This window comes from Triplophysa rosa, linkage group LG19 (assembly GCF_024868665.1).
Source record: "Triplophysa rosa linkage group LG19, Trosa_1v2, whole genome shotgun sequence".
Classification (NCBI taxonomy): Eukaryota; Metazoa; Chordata; class Actinopteri; order Cypriniformes; family Nemacheilidae; genus Triplophysa; species Triplophysa rosa.
In genome coordinates, this window is record NC_079908.1 from 14,241,082 (window position 1) to 14,256,714 (window position 15,633).

The 15,633-nt window shown below is 39.5% G+C and overlaps 1 protein-coding gene across 2 annotated transcripts in view; it reads right to left on the reverse strand.

Annotated features, from left to right (window-relative positions):
- Positions 1 to 381: 381 nt before the first annotated feature.
- Positions 382 to 15,633, reverse strand: part of rai14 (retinoic acid induced 14) — a 29,051-nt gene continuing 13,799 nt past the window's right edge. Inside the window, exons 4-18 of one of the 2 annotated variants that reach the window (XM_057360631.1) lie at positions 14,439 to 14,527; positions 14,277 to 14,341; positions 13,457 to 13,514; positions 11,725 to 11,795; positions 6,992 to 7,098; positions 6,490 to 6,677; positions 5,924 to 5,949; positions 5,429 to 5,515; positions 5,208 to 5,297; positions 4,846 to 4,965; positions 4,266 to 4,358; positions 2,644 to 4,095; positions 2,403 to 2,555; positions 2,073 to 2,138; positions 382 to 1,993 (exon numbers count right to left, since the gene is read on the reverse strand). In XM_057360631.1, the coding sequence (XP_057216614.1) occupies positions 1,916 to 1,993; positions 2,073 to 2,138; positions 2,403 to 2,555; positions 2,644 to 4,095; positions 4,266 to 4,358; positions 4,846 to 4,965; positions 5,208 to 5,297; positions 5,429 to 5,515; positions 5,924 to 5,949; positions 6,490 to 6,677; positions 6,992 to 7,098; positions 11,725 to 11,795; positions 13,457 to 13,514; positions 14,277 to 14,341; positions 14,439 to 14,527 (2,743 nt within the window). In that variant the 3' untranslated portion in view covers positions 382 to 1,915. The remainder of the gene's footprint in view (positions 1,994 to 2,072; positions 2,139 to 2,402; positions 2,556 to 2,643; positions 4,096 to 4,265; positions 4,359 to 4,845; positions 4,966 to 5,207; positions 5,298 to 5,428; positions 5,516 to 5,923; positions 5,950 to 6,489; positions 6,678 to 6,991; positions 7,099 to 11,724; positions 11,796 to 13,456; positions 13,515 to 14,276; positions 14,342 to 14,438; positions 14,528 to 15,633) is intronic. The other variant, XM_057360632.1, reaches the window with a different exon arrangement.

Consider the following 15,633-nt stretch of genomic DNA (forward strand, 5'->3'; position numbering starts at 1 on the left):
TGTGTCTATGCTTCTTTAGGAACAAATAGACATAAAACCCTCCATTTTTCATAATATGTCTAAATTATTTGGATACTAGATTATCATACAATTCATGTTCGCTAGCGTATTGTAGTTATGATAAAAATCTGAATCACATTTGTCATGAAACTGATGTCAGGTCTGGATTTTTCATGTTCTGGACACTGTTCCTCCAACTGTTCTTCCTGTGTTCCCTTTCCCAGATTAGGAAAACATTGTGGCGGTGCCTAATCTTCAACAAGCAACAGTGACATCTGCACTCATTCGTTATTCTAACAAAAAGGTTTGTTAAAAGTGCTACAAAATACCTTTGATGAAAGTGTTTCAGCTGTTGGATTCATTAATGGAAGACAAATAAGAACCAATTTATAACAACTTTAATTACTAAGCAATAATACTTGGCCATTCTTACGCTCTGACTCCATAACAAGTACATAGAAAACACAAACAATACAAGAAAACAAACCAATAAAATATCTGACTATGAGCTGATGCAAATCATAGCTCGAGATGGACAGAAACAACAGTATTTGACATTTGTGAACCCGTACAGAGCAAATGGGCAGGGGAGCATGTTTTTTTGTTGTTGCATTTATCATGTCATGACATATTTGATAACAATTCTTTATTCTAGCGAAGCACTGTGAACAAAACATTGTTTAGCGATTTTTATGTTGGCACTCAGGAAAATTACCACAGCATTTAAAATTCAGTGTGCTGTATTTTCTATTCTTATACGACCCACTCATCAATCATCTGTGTGCATCAAACTATCTACATTAAAAAGCCATAAACCTCACAAATAAGAAAAGAATAATGAGCTATGTGGTACTGCATGCCTAAAATCATGCTCTAAGTAAATAGCGTGTTACTGAAGTGCTACTAAATATCTTTTAATACTTAGAAGGCATGTTAGTGTTAGTCCACATACATTACATGTAAATTTGCACTGAATACTTAATAAAGCACCATCTTGTTCAACTTTTATTTGTTGCAAAACGACAACTGCACTGAAATGCTAGGGTAGAACTCACCCCTCACTGTGTTGCATGTCATCCGTAAGTGTTGTTTAGAATACTACCAAGTAGACTAACTGTTTATTATGCTGTGACTATGTAACCATTAAACACTACCGATTAAGGATGTACAGGCAAATACAAACCTCACAAGGAAAATATTTTACTACTACAGTGCAGCAACCTTGTTCATCCAACCATAATGCAAAAGAAATATAGTGCAGCTTCAAATGCTACGTACTTCAAAATTTTCCCATGGGCCTTATGAACGAGCCGAGGCACACAGACAAATCCCGGCAGGTGTCCTGGATATGGCAGGTAAATGCTGTTATCAACAAAGGCCGATTGCTAGTGTATATAAGGAAAGAGCACTGGATACATGGGCATTTGTCAAAGCCCAAATTGTGAAATAGTGGAGAATTCAAAACTATTCCAAAACTATTCCAACACTGACCACTTCACAGCATGCAGATACTTTTAGATTTCATACTGAATTTTAAGCAAACATTGGTTATCGGTGCATGGTCATTATTTGCTTTGCAGGAAAATATATTCAAAAGAATGAATTGTGCATTTTTGACTGGCATTCTTCCTCAAAGGGACAACATTTTGACTACATTGTAGCAAGATCAAATACTGATTATCACTTTTTTTACAAAATACAAAAACAGAAGTGGTTCAAAATAGATTTCAAAAAGTCACTGACTGTAGTTTGTTTCCTTTTCTGGTACTGCAGGACCTTGGAGATTGTTTACCATATTCATCCAAAATACCATGAAAACGCCAACGTCAATTACAACTGCACTAAATGTGTAATTTTGAAATACGAATTGTCTTCGTTTTTAGGCAGATCATGGACAACTGTAGTATCGGATCCTTCACTTGGCCTCTGTTGGCAGTTTGCACATTACAAGTATCTGTTTCAAAGCCTTTTGCACATCTTCATCCATCTGACCCTAAAAAGAAAATATTTAAGTTCAAAAGTGCCGTTCAGAAACGCACTGTAAAATAAACTCATTGGAAATAAATACAGACCTGGACAGCATAGAGAAGATGCATGCGGTAGACCGAGATGACTTCATGGTGACGTTTTTTGGACTCCTATTATGAAAAAAAAAAGAATATGCTGGAAATGCTTTGTTGCAACTTAAAGTAAATGCATAATTCATCCGCACCTGCTTATGCAAAATACAACAATATAACTATACAGCAGAGGTCAACTGTCTTGCTGTCTTGAATAGCGATATTGATAGATTACATAACTAGGTTTTTACACATTTTGTCTTAAAGTTCTAAGTGAAACTTTTCATTTGCATGAATTCCTATGGAAACGCAAAGGTGGAGAAAAACAAGCCTGTAACGTACAGCTAGTTGATATTGCAGTTGTTTGATCTGCTGGTGGAGTGAGTCCACCTGCTGGTTCTGTTGTCTCTTAGGGGTGTTAGTGGTGTATGACAGCTGTGAAAGGCTGTTCAGAGCTTCCTTCAATTTGACCACCTCCTTTGAAAGCTCATCGATCTATAAAAGTTTTAAAAAACACAAGTATTGTTAATATAACAAATCGGATCAATTCAAGAGACTGTAGTGTTAGTGAGAGAAGCGTCACCTTTTTATTTTTCTCTCTCTCTGAGATCACATGGTTCTCCACCTGCTTCTTCATCTGAACAATGATATCTTGGGCCTCCCTGCACCTGGCGTTCAACGTGCTGCATTCCTTTTCCCTGCTAACAGCTAGCTCCTGCGCTGCTTCTCTCTCATACCTGCCGTCCTTCACCTCCTGGCATGCTGTGGTCACCTCCAGAGCCATCTCATCTTGTTTCCTAAGAGCATCCTTTAGCAGGTGGCTGAGGTCACTTATCTCACACTCTAGCTTCTCTCTCATCTGCTCATATTCCAGTCGGGAGATCGTATCCACAGTGACGTTGTTCTCCACTGTTGGCCGATTCTGCAAAGCATCCACTTGCAACGTCTTCTGGGCTAGTTGCTGTTGAAGAACTTCAACTTCAGCCTCCAGGTTCTTGATGGCGTTCCCCAGGGACGCTACAACCTGGGTGTGGTCCGCGATGGCCACGGTCGACTGCGCCTGTTTTTCAGCATCTTCTTTAAGCTGAGCTATTTCTCCAAGTGCTGCTTGAAGCTTGACCTCCGTGTCCTTAGAGATGTTCTGCACGTCCTTCATTTTGAATGTCAGCTCTTGGATTTTCTGCTCATGCTCCTCCTTGGTGACCACGTCGGGCTTGTGCTCTGAAGATTTAGCCTGCATCAGGTTGCGGGCAGCGCTGAGCTCACTTTTGGCCTCGCTGTATGATTTTGAGAGCTCCAAAAGCCGCCTCTGCAGCCCGTCGATAATCTCACCGAGCTCTGCCTTCATCTCCTCAAAGTCGTTGGCGGCGGCCTCGACGGGCACGGTGCCTCGAAGAGCTTCCTGGAGCATCTTGATCTCCTCCTGAGATTCCTTGTACTTCTCAATCAACAGTGCCATCTCCTGGTTAATGTTTTCCACCAAAGTATTGTAGGTGTTCTTCATTTCGAAACGTTCATCCTCAGATAGAGGACTTCTCTGGATCTGAGCCTGAAGATCCTTTATCAAACAAGCATCCCGCTTTTGCTCCTCCCGTGCCTTGAGCAACTTAACCTTCAGGTCCTTCACCTCTTGCTCAAGGCAGCTTTTCAGATACTGAAACTTCTGCACCACATTGTCTTCCTCCCCACTCTCAGTTCTTTCTGTCGGAGAGTCAGTGTTGAGTCTGGCCTGAAGGGAACGGTTCTCCCTTCTGGACTCCAGCAGTTTGGCCTGTAGGTTCTCCAGTGCACCACGTAGCAGCTTTATTTCTTCATCCGAACACATCTTCACAGTCTCCTCCACCTCATGTCCGAGCGATGATCCGCTGATGTCCAAAGCAGAAACCACGGAGAGATTCTCATCGTCACCACTGTGGACATGCATGTCGCTGGAGAGCTCAAAATCGGCACGGGTGGAGTGGTATGAGGCATTGGATTCAAAGCTGTTTGGACGGGATCCTCCCTGGCCTTCCTCTCCTTGAGGAGGTGGACGTTTCTACTCATTGAAAAAGAGAAAAATTCATGTTCAAGAGAAAAATTCATTCACGATTATACTTTTCAGGTGGTAGACTAGCTGCGATTGGCTAATAGTTGATTCTGCAAGTTACGCTGGGATAAGAAGTGGTACAGAAACAACATTAATGTACAATTTTTAAAGTGAGTTACCTTTATTATTTGGGCGAGCTGCTGGTTTTCCAAGGAGAGAGAGTTTATCTTTGCCTGGAGGGCTGCAATCAACATTGCATCTGCTTTCCCTGTCTGTTTCACAACAGAAGAACAACAGGGGAAATTTTTTATAACATTGTTTTATTAGCCCGTATACACTCACTGATTCCTTGTGATTTGTTACTACACAGAGAGAAACCATGCATGCCACCACAAAATTTCCCAAACATAAGTGCTTGTTTGAAGAACATCATTACCGAACACAAAACACAGTCTTTGAGGTTTTCGACGCTTACTCAAGACTCCGTAAGGTCACGTAAAAAAGACCCACAGGTCTGAGTCATCGGTTGAAATTCAAACACGTTGAGCAAACTTAAACAAAACCGCCTTGATCCGAGCAATCAAGGCCAAGACGGGTGGTGTGGATGAGAGGTCTGCTTTCGTGTCCCCTAAAGCGAGGCCCTTCACCTGACCAGGACCAGTAAATACGCAGCTGTTAAAATGGGTTCCAGAGAGCAAGTGTCTGAAGATCAAAGCGGCTGCCACATGAAGGAATATTAAAGGGCTGTGCAGTACTTGCCTTGGGCTCAGTCTGCTCCACAATCTGCTTCAGATCATCAATGGTCTCGAGCAGCATGCTCTTTTCCTCGTGCAGTTTTTCGATCTCCTCTTTCAGCGTAGCACTCTTCAGCTCCTCCTCCTTAACAAGCAGGAAGTAAACAACGATCGGGTCATTGAATAATGCTCCAGACAAACAACACGGCAAGTTGTTTCAAAACGTATCATTCCGCCTACCTAGACAGGATTTCTGAACTTAGTTTTGTTTAAAACACAGCTAATATGTTTTGTACTGCACTATGCAAATAAATTGAGTTGAATTGATTTTTTATTTATACGTATTTTTATTGGTACTACCACTTCTCAGATTCTTCAATCCTCTACCTTGTAATTGAACCTTCTGGATGAATCACTTTTACTTGACAAAGGAGTTTGAGATGGAGTAAAATAAGGTGGAGAGGCAATGCCAGCCGACTGAAAAACATCAAAGTAAAGCGTTAAAAGTCTAGACACTCGAGTAAGTAAATAGTCATTTGCATATGGGTAAATGCATCAATTTATTTACAGTCAATGATCATCACAGATTCATCACTGCATGTTATTACCTGGATTGGGCTAATGGGAGGAGGAGGTGCTTTTCTCTTTTTGGGGGTGGAGCTTCTGTCCTCATTTAACTTAGCCATTTGACCATGCTGAGATTGTGTTTGTGATAAAGATAGCAATAAAAGAGAGAGGGAGAGAGGAAGACGAAGCAGTGTTTCAGTGGTTAGTGAAATAAACACTGTGTATATTTAGTTTGGGAAAAGCAGATTTTATCACTACAAGGTGAGGCACGTGCCAGTGTTTGTTTCTACAAGTGCATTGTGGGAATTCGTATCAAATGCGAGGATAAACAAATACCAGCAGACATTTGTGCTGGCCTCAGAAGGGAAACTACAGCAGCTGTAACTAGTGAACTATGCGTTCTGTTAAACTGTGAATCTTAAGCATCTACTGAAAAACAATCCTTTGCAGGTTTCGGGATTTTCAATCAGAAAATGAGGAAACCCAACAAGGTCCGAGGGGATGAAGATGAAAGAAATGGAAATGAACTCGCTTACCTGAGGGGTTCTCGCTGAGTTCTTATCTGTTTATATAAAGATAAACAAAAGAGGGAAAATATGGAGTGGCGGTATGAAAAAATAAAAATGACTACACTAACACTAGATGGCAATGTTGAGCCAATAAACTGAAACCTGAACACAAGAACAGTTTGAAGTAAAAGCATTTTGACATGGTGTTCGCATTCACCCACAACATGTTTTACACAAGTTGTAAGTGAAAGAAAATAAGAAACTCAAGATGAGTCTATTTTAAAACAAAGTGACACTCAGCAAAAGGTTTGTGTTCCTCTGTGTGAGGGGCAGCTCAGGTGGGTAGGTTGTATAAAGGTTTTTTATGGATCCAGAACAACATTCAGCTGCTTTTAAATGGATTGAATCTGACTGCAATTATTGGGTGGAATCACAAGCAAATCCCAAAAACAACTGAACGTCAAACATTCAGTTTATTAATATTACAATAATGAAGTCGTGAATATACACAGAGCATGGCCATGAATGTGGCAAATTCATAACAACTATATATAGTTTATCATCGCAGGTAAATTGAGTTCATATGAGTTTACCTGACTCAGGTTGCTGTCTGTGAAGGGCCGCTTCGAGGGTGTTTTGAAGCTCGCTGCTTCCTGACAGTTTAGCGTAGTACAGCACATCATAACCAAGCGAGTCCACCATGTTCAGGTCAGCTCCGCTTTGAACAAGCAACTCTACCGCGACCGGACAGCTGCTCTCACTGGCCAACATCACCGCAGTTCTGCACAGGTAACACCTTGTCATTTATTTTCTGCCTTTAGAGACACTTTAGTCACACTACTGCTATATATAAATCCCACCTTGGTTGTCTTTTGAGCCATATGAACCTTTATCAGACATTCAAAAGATCTAAAAAGATCCAAAGATCCATGTGGTTTGAAACATCAAGGTGGACCTATATACAGTATATATATTTTTATGGAGCTGCAGTGTGCCAACTTTTGCACGCCACACTTTATGATATCAAGGGTACAGTGTAAATGTTGAATCTAAAATCTCTGTATGACAAAGTATGACGGATGATCAGAGCCATACCTGCCGTTCCTGTCGCTCGCGTTGACGTCAGTGCCCCAGTTGACCAAGCACCGACAAACCTCTGCGTCTGAGTGTCGCGCCGACAAAAGCAGAGGTGTGACACCATCCTAAATGAAAAAGACCTTTGAGTCGATGTCGCATGCCCGTAAATGTCACCATTTGCATATTAAGAGGCTTTACTTCGGCAAAAGTAATAGAAAGTCCATTAGACAGAATTGGCATCAAACGGCAGAACATCACAGCCACTGGAGTTATCAGCGAATGTACTACAGCTTCAGGCAGCCAATAACAACAGAAGCATAACTTGAGGTGTTGAACTCTAAATGATGTTAATGTCCAGATGTCCAACTCGTTTGCCCTTCTTTTTTCACATTTACTTTGGCAAACTTAAAGCGACAATCTTCCAAATGAAAGAGGCAGAGCTCAGCGTTCACCGCCTGCAGCGACCCCCAAGATCACAGATGGATCTGCCAATTATTTCAGTAAAGAGAAACTGACACGGCATCAAAGACGCATTTACCCTAGACGGGCTTGAAATTAAGCTTTAACCTGACAACTAAAGCTTGATTCTGTACAACGGTGCATTTTTACAGTCTCTCGAGAATTTAAACGAACAATAAAAGATACATTGACAGCTACATTGACATTACAGCTACTCCTGAAAAACATTCAAAAAGATTTATTTCAGTGTTTTCAGCTGGAGGAGCAGATTTAGACTTGCAGTGTGAATTCACAACACGATGTGGTTTTTCCCTGCGAGGCGCGAGGAAACCGAGACTTTGTTACACATCTCAAATATTCAAGATCTTCCATCCTGTGGGTTAGTTTGACACATATGTAGAAGGTTCAAGATCCATGCAGTCCAGGAGGTGATTTCAGCCCAGATGGCATGAAGCACAAGACATTCGGTGATTAAGCACAATAAAAGGCTGGTTTCGACACTGGCAAGCATTCAAGAAGCAAGGCGATGTTAAATTGAACTAGTTAGCATTTAAGACGTTTTCAGCCAAACATGTTAGAGAATGCTTTACTATGGTTAAAACTAAAACAAAAGAAACGTATGTGTTTGGGTTAGTGGACTGTCGTTACATTTTACAACGGTTGCTCATTAACATCATGTTCTAATCGCTTTTAAATGCATTTTGGGATCAAGTTTGAAGTCTATTACAATGTAGCAGGAAAAATATTATTTTACACCACTGTTATTTGAAGGAGCAATGTAGAGATTTTAGCGGCATCTAGTGGTGAGGTTGAGAACCAACGGCCACAAATGTTGCGCGGAATTGCGTTTCCTAATATTGTGACCATTCATTTTGCCAAGTGTTTTAGCACTCAAGCGGCCACGTTCTGGCCTGTTAACATGGGAAAGTGACGACACGTGCATACCCTCTATAGTCCTAAATATTACACGCAGAACCCTTATTTCACAGGGACTAAGATGACTTTGCCTCCTCCAAGTACACATCATGCAACTTACCCACACAACAAAAACATCAATTAAATTAAATGATAAACACAAGGCTTCTGCAGACAAAGTTTGAAAACAAAATTAACCCAAAGGGTATTTACAATCATACAAACTTTGAAATGCTCGAGTCACGCTAATAAACACGATTAGCACATCTGCCGCAGCAAAGTTTTGCTTACATAATGCAGACTATAAATCAGTGTTAACACAAAACAGATTGTTTTTGCTAATGAACCATTTTATATTGCGTTAGAAACATTACATCTGAACTACACATTATGGTTGCATTATAAAAAATACAAAGACATCTGTGGACAAGAGCGCAAGTAAACATTTTCAATTTTTGAGTGCACTACCCCTTTAAGCAGGGTCTCTGGCTATACTGTGGGTGGATGAAGTAAGTCCATCCATTTCTCATCTGAACAGCAACTTCAAGCTGAGACTTAAAGTGAACAAAAAAGCAAAGCTGGGACACGCTTATCATTATTAAACATTAGCCTCAGTGTCTCGTGAGCTTGCAGCTAAGCTTGACTAGTGCGCTGGAGGTCAGATTATAAATTTAAGAGGAGAGCAGGTACTTCCAGGCGTTCAAAGCAACAGGTTGAGTGGGTGCGAGTCATCGGGAATGAAAGTGTTAAGCTTGCCTTTGAGAATGACGACAGCGGATAATCAGCGAGTGAGAGCAGAGCAGCCTCTTATTCACATCTACTCTGACTCAGAGTCTCTCTTTCTCTCTCCGCTGAAGCCCTTCAGTCATGGCTGACTAAACGAGAGAGCCACAGCTCGAGGCCATGATGCCTCCCACACAGACCCTCTGCTTCAGAGTAATTTACAGCTTCAGAAGTGAAAAATGTTAATGGGGTTGCACGCATTGCGACAATTAAAATAGTCAATACATAATTAAAAGAATGTGTGAAATTATCAAATAGAAGACAAAAGGCCACGTATCTAGTACAGCTGTAGCCACAGTGGTTAAGTTTGTGAAGAAAGTTCTATTTATTGTGCTGTTGGGGCCTTTATAACCAGTGTTGGGTGTAACTAGTTACTAAGTAATTGAATTAGTTTTCCATTGAAAAAGCAAAGTAATCCATTACTCTTATTTTTCTGTAATTTAATTAGTTACTTTTGATGTAATTGAACTAAATACTGTGTAATTTATACAATAGTGGAATTGACATCAACATTCAAAGTCTAACTTTAAAATGCATGCTTTAATGTATTCTTCATTTGTAATACTTTGGTCTGTTAATAAGAATACTGGTTTTACATTATTTATTTGAATGAATTAAAAGAGCCGTTTCATGTCTATCCTTGAATTACTTAACTAATCAAGGTTGAGGTAGGATATAGTTAGTAATAAGTTATTAAATACGTTTTGGAGAGAGTAATTTGGACAGTAATCTAATTACACTATTGAATATGTAATTAGTAACTAGTAATTAATTACTTTTTCAGAGTAACTTACCCAACACTGTTTATAACCCAAATGACATTACAAAAAAAGTATATATCGTCGCCGTCCTTCTGAAACCTCGGATGTCCGAATTTGCTTTTTTCAGGAAATGGAAAACACTGTACTTTTTAGTTGACAAAATACTGTGTTGTCAAAGTTGTCAAGCTCCTTTTAATACTTTTTTCGTTGAACATTTGCAAAACCCAGTTGACTAAAAATAATGATTTATGACAAAAAAATAAAAATAGCGAAATATGAAGAAATAGGATTTCAAGACAGCAGTGATATACATGTATGTATATGCTTTGTTCTCTGCAAGAATCCATTAAAATGGTTTTGCTCAGTTTACAAATATAACTGCTTAACAAACAAAGTTTACCGGTGCCACAGAGCAGCAGTGCTTACATGAAATGAATACACAACACCTTCAAAATCATTAAAACAATGACAAAAAAACATTCACAACTAATTTTACTTCTGTAATGACACTTATTTTGAAGTAAAAAATGACACAAGACAAAATGCAAAGATAATAAAGAAAAACTTTTCTTTCCTCTTTAAAAAAAATGTGTGCAACACCTGAAGAACATTGCACAAAAACACTAGGAACAAAAGTAAGGTTACAAGTCATCTGTAAATGACATTTTTGGATTTATAGTTTATTATTCTGTCAAACTATTTCAAACTGGTTATATTTAACAATGTGTTTTGGGGCGAATGACTTAACACAAGTAGTTTAGTTCATCTTGCAGTCATCTCTCCTGACAGCACACTACCATTTGATGCTTTCATTAGCATTAAATGTTTCTCTAGAGTTGCATCATGGAGCTTTTAACTGTCACCATAGTCAGGCTAATCTCTGGGAAAAGCTCTACTGGTCATAACAGTAAACAGAACTAAAGGATAGTGGCGATTGGCGAATAATCACAGCTTATTTTCAGAATTAAAATAGGCACCGCAGGGAAGGCTCCAAAAATCCATTGTTGAATATATGACTAGATATTATCATCTCTTGGGTATTCTCAGTATGTACAGTATCTCACAGAAGTGAGTACACCCCTCACATTTTTGTAAATATTTTATGATATCTTTTCACGTGACAACACTGAAGAAATGACACTTTGCTAGAATATAAAGTAGTGAGTGTACAGCTTGTATAACAGTGTAAATTTGCTGTCCCCTCAAAATAACTGAACACACAGCCATTAATGACTAAACCGCTGGCAACAAAAGTGAGTACTTCTGTGAGATACTGTAGATGTCTGTTAATGAATTTCAGATTCAGTGCAATGGGAAAAATGTTCAGTATTCAGTTTCTGTATCTCTTTTCTCATGCTGTATGTGAAATTGTTATCTTGACATGTTTTCCTTAATGATTTTAATGTACTTTTGTTTACATGTTTGTTTTGTTTTACTTTGTGATTGCTTTTCTTTGTATTGACCCTAAGTATATAAAGAAATTCTTGTAAGAAGACCACAGTGCACTTACTCAGACAGAAGCTATTTTGAAAACAATACTATGAAACCCTAGTAAGAATAAAAGTACACCATAGAACCAAAAGAAAATGAAGTAAAATACAACCTCAGACAAGCAATCTCCCTGTCATGCTGACCTCAAATGTCCCAATGGGTTTTCTAAAATACAGCCAAACGCAGATTCAAACCCAAGAGAGCAAAGTCAAAGAGAAGCTGTGTTCTTGTCATGTTTGAGGTAGACCACAGGCAGCTTTGAGATGCAGGGAGAGATTAGAAAGGCCAGAAGACATTTTCACAGCAGAGTTCATTTAACTGAAATCGTAGACTCATACATACCGAGTCCTTAAGATTGACGTGACACTTGTGCTCGCACAGAAGTTGAACTATCGCTGCGTTTCCGCTGGCAGCTACGAGAGGGAGAGAAAGACAGAGCAGATAATAAGAAGCAGGCGCTCGTCCCCGCAGAGACTCAAACAAGAAAACAGCTGGCCTGACAAACTTCTTCAAGACTAATTACTCTGTACATTGATCAAGTTTTCCCCACAGAGACCAGAACATACTAACAGTGTGACACCACTTGTTTGGCAACAATCATTAGCATGCCCTTTTAAACATTACACCGTGTTTATTCTCAGCCAACAACGGAAGCAATTCTTCTCAGTTGTGAATGGGCATATCAATGCATTTTCAGTTAAAGGACTTCTTTACTCTGCACTCAGCACGAAACTGTATTTTGGTTCTTGCTTTTCTCGGGGGGATAAATGATATCCTGCCAGCAGACTTTTGACCTACAGGTGGTTGAAAGCTCCTCGACTGTGCTTGGCCTTCCCACCCCGGTTCAATCCTGAAGTGCAAAAAGCCCAAACAGCTGGCAAAAGAGTGAATTATCAGCCGACACGCTATCGCATTTTTCATACCTCGATATATCTACAGAGAGAGAAATAGGCTTGCTAGGGAGCAATTTTCGGAACTAAAGTCACATCATAAATAAAAACATCATACCCTCTCTGTCTGAAAATTTTGTGAAAACTGCCCACAACAATGGGTCGTTCTGCGAAAGTGAAGAAGCGTTTGAAGAGTCGTTGGGTTCATTTTTGGGAGAGAGCCTTTGTGAGGAGACACGAATCAAAACAAACGCTTATAAGAGGTGTATTTAAAGCAAAATAGAGCGGAGAAAGAAAACAGGAACACTAAAGATAAAGCCTGATATGTCCTTTGTGCTCAAACAGCTTGTCTCAATACAGGTAAAGAAGTGTTTATAAGAATAGATTGGAAAACTGTCATTATTTACTCAGCCTTACGTTGTACCAAACATGTACTGTATGACTTTCTTCTTCAGTAGAACACAAAAAAGAAGCTTGGACAAAATCCTGGCCTGGCCACTCTTTCTTAAATGAATGTAATTTAGAAATGATTCAGGAAGTGATTTAGGAATTATCAAGCTTTACAATCTTCAAAATAAGCTTAAAACAAAGTAAATGTCATAAAAGTGGACCCAATTCCAATGCTTTATTCAAATCTGTGAATAAAAAACAAAAATCGAGTGGTTATTTAAAGATTACCCTGACCTATTTTGTAAATAAACTGGTCAATATTTTCTTTATAATCAAAATTAAAGAACTGAACTGTGCACAGCATCAAAATATTGAAGCCACTATGCATACTTGTACGCCCAAACATTCGATTAATTTAAAAGGTTGATATTAGATTTTAAGGATGAAACTAATTTCTAATCCTACCCGCAAAAAACAAGCATTGCGACAAACATCAGACGTAACAATTAATTTGCCTATTTATCATATATCGTAAAAACGGATAACATGCGACTATGCCGGTTGGGCTTACTGTACCAACATGGCCGCTCTAACACTCCTGGCTTCTTCACTCTTTAGTGATTAAGGCCCAAGCCATATATAGATCATTGGAAAATGATTTTTTTGTGTGTTATATGAGAGAAACAGTCAATGTCATGCAAAACTTTTTCATGAACTTCTTTAAGACAGCAGAGTCAAGCCATTGGTGGATTTCCATTACTCTTTCATGAAACAAGGAGGTTGTGAACTCTCACCTGCGTGATGAAGAGCCGTCCTCCCCGAACTGTCCACAGCATCCACCGCACACTTACTCTAAAGAGAAAAGCACAGTAGAGTATCGTTTCAAACACATCATCCAATCCATGCCTGTTCCAAGACCACTCTGACATGTTCCACCCCAGGAGGCTCCCTGACACCAATTACAACCTTTCAATCAAAACAGTTCCACTTTGCACGGAGCAGTTTAATGATGATCATCCCATTAAACATTTAACAGCCCGTCAGGCCAGTGTTCATGGATGACAAGGCGCAAGGCATTTATTTGACAAGCATTATCAGAGGAGAGGTGTAATGTATAAAAACTGACCACAGCAACCAATCAGACCTTAAAATATGCTCAGTGTGGACGCCCTACTAACTGTGATTATTGGCTGCCAGTAATTAGCCTTTCAAGTTCACAATGCTATTATTTTGCAATGTTACAAGCTTCAACATATCCTGTTAATTCCCTTAATAACCGGCATGTTATTTCCACGAGCTGCCCACAACAGCAAATGAGAGGCAACAGGAGGTAACGGGTACATCAGAAGACCCAGGGGAGTCTTCAAACGCTCCGACCTGCCTACGCACATTTTCAAACATGTAACACTCCCCAAGCTTAGAGGGAGGCTGTGCGATTGCTGGTTTATGAAAAATCTGCTCTCCTTGTTTGTTTGGCACACATAACGTGGCTATGCACACGGTCGTTGCTTTCATTAGCATTCAATCCATCTGCGTGAAGACAACCAGTGTATGCTGGTCTCTCATTTGGAGAAATCGAAGTCCATGAAACACAATCAGCCAGAAACACATTACCTGAATCAACTTCTTGGCACACTCAGGATGGTTGTTTTTGGCAGCCAGGTGTAAAGCAGTAAACCCTAAAGTGAAGAGAGGAAACCATGAGTCGCTTTCATTACAAGTCACTGACGTAATGTAAGACAATGTGTTTACCAAATTGCTGTTGTTCTAACAAACCTGAAGCATCGGGCAAAGAAACATCGGCCCCGTGAGCAAGAATGACCGCAAGGCACTCCGCCTGACCTCGAGCGGCCGCTACGTGTAGACTGAGAGGGAAAAGAGAAAAACTGTGGTGAACACTTAGTTTCACTTTGTGAAAAGTATCAGTTTACATCGCATAGCAGTAACATGACTCGCATTTGGTCGGTTCTTATAGCATGTATAAACTTGTTTGTAGGTTTCATAGTAAATGGCTTTAAGGGTGCACTTTGGTTTGAAATGCAGGTCAATCACAAGCTCCGCATATAGGGCCGTTTGTCCTAAGGCAACTGTAAAGCACACGGATGTGAATAATTTACACTAGATTAGTATTGCTTTTTCATTCTGTGCAATGACCCAAACACAAAGCAGGAACCGAGCAGTTCCGCCAATACTTTCAGAATTTATAAACTCTCCTTGTTAAAAGTAAAAATTCCTGACCTCAGGGCACCCAATTCTGATATTCAATCTGTGTTTCTCTAGTAATTTTCATTTTAGGGGATCTAAACTAAGTCTAAATTACTTCCGAAGGTAAGTGACACGATCACCGAAACATATGATCACCACATCACATGAGCTTTGGGAAATACAGCGAGCTTCTGTGTTCTGCATGTGCCTCGTGGTGCCTCTGGAGAACAAGCACTTCAGTACAATGAACTCCTCAAATGAGCAGATAAGGATTTATTGTGACTGTGAGCCTATGAGAGCATTTCCGCTCAAGTCATCCTGATGCAGAACACTGTAGACTCATTCAGGTCAGCGGAGTCCGAGTTCATTATTTACGTAGTGAAGAGATCAAGCTCATCTCTGATTGGAGCTTATTTACTGATTCATCTCTAGTCGGGTGCTCATGGGAATGTTCCTGTTTGTTCGTCATAGTTGTGAAAATATGTTTTATTTAGTTATGATTGCTAAGGCAATAGTGACCTTTAAAAGCCTTTTTAAAGACTGGATAGAAAGAGCTATTAGATATTGTATAAAAAAAAACATTTTAAGCCGGGCCTATAACTTGTTAATACTTTTTTTTAATTAGATATTTGCAAAACTTAGAGACAAACATAAACGGTGACTAATAATATAAAGGGTGACTAATAATAATGAATTATGGCAAAAAATAATAATGATATATAAAAATAAAATAAAAATAATATATGGAGAAGGTAGCAGCGATATA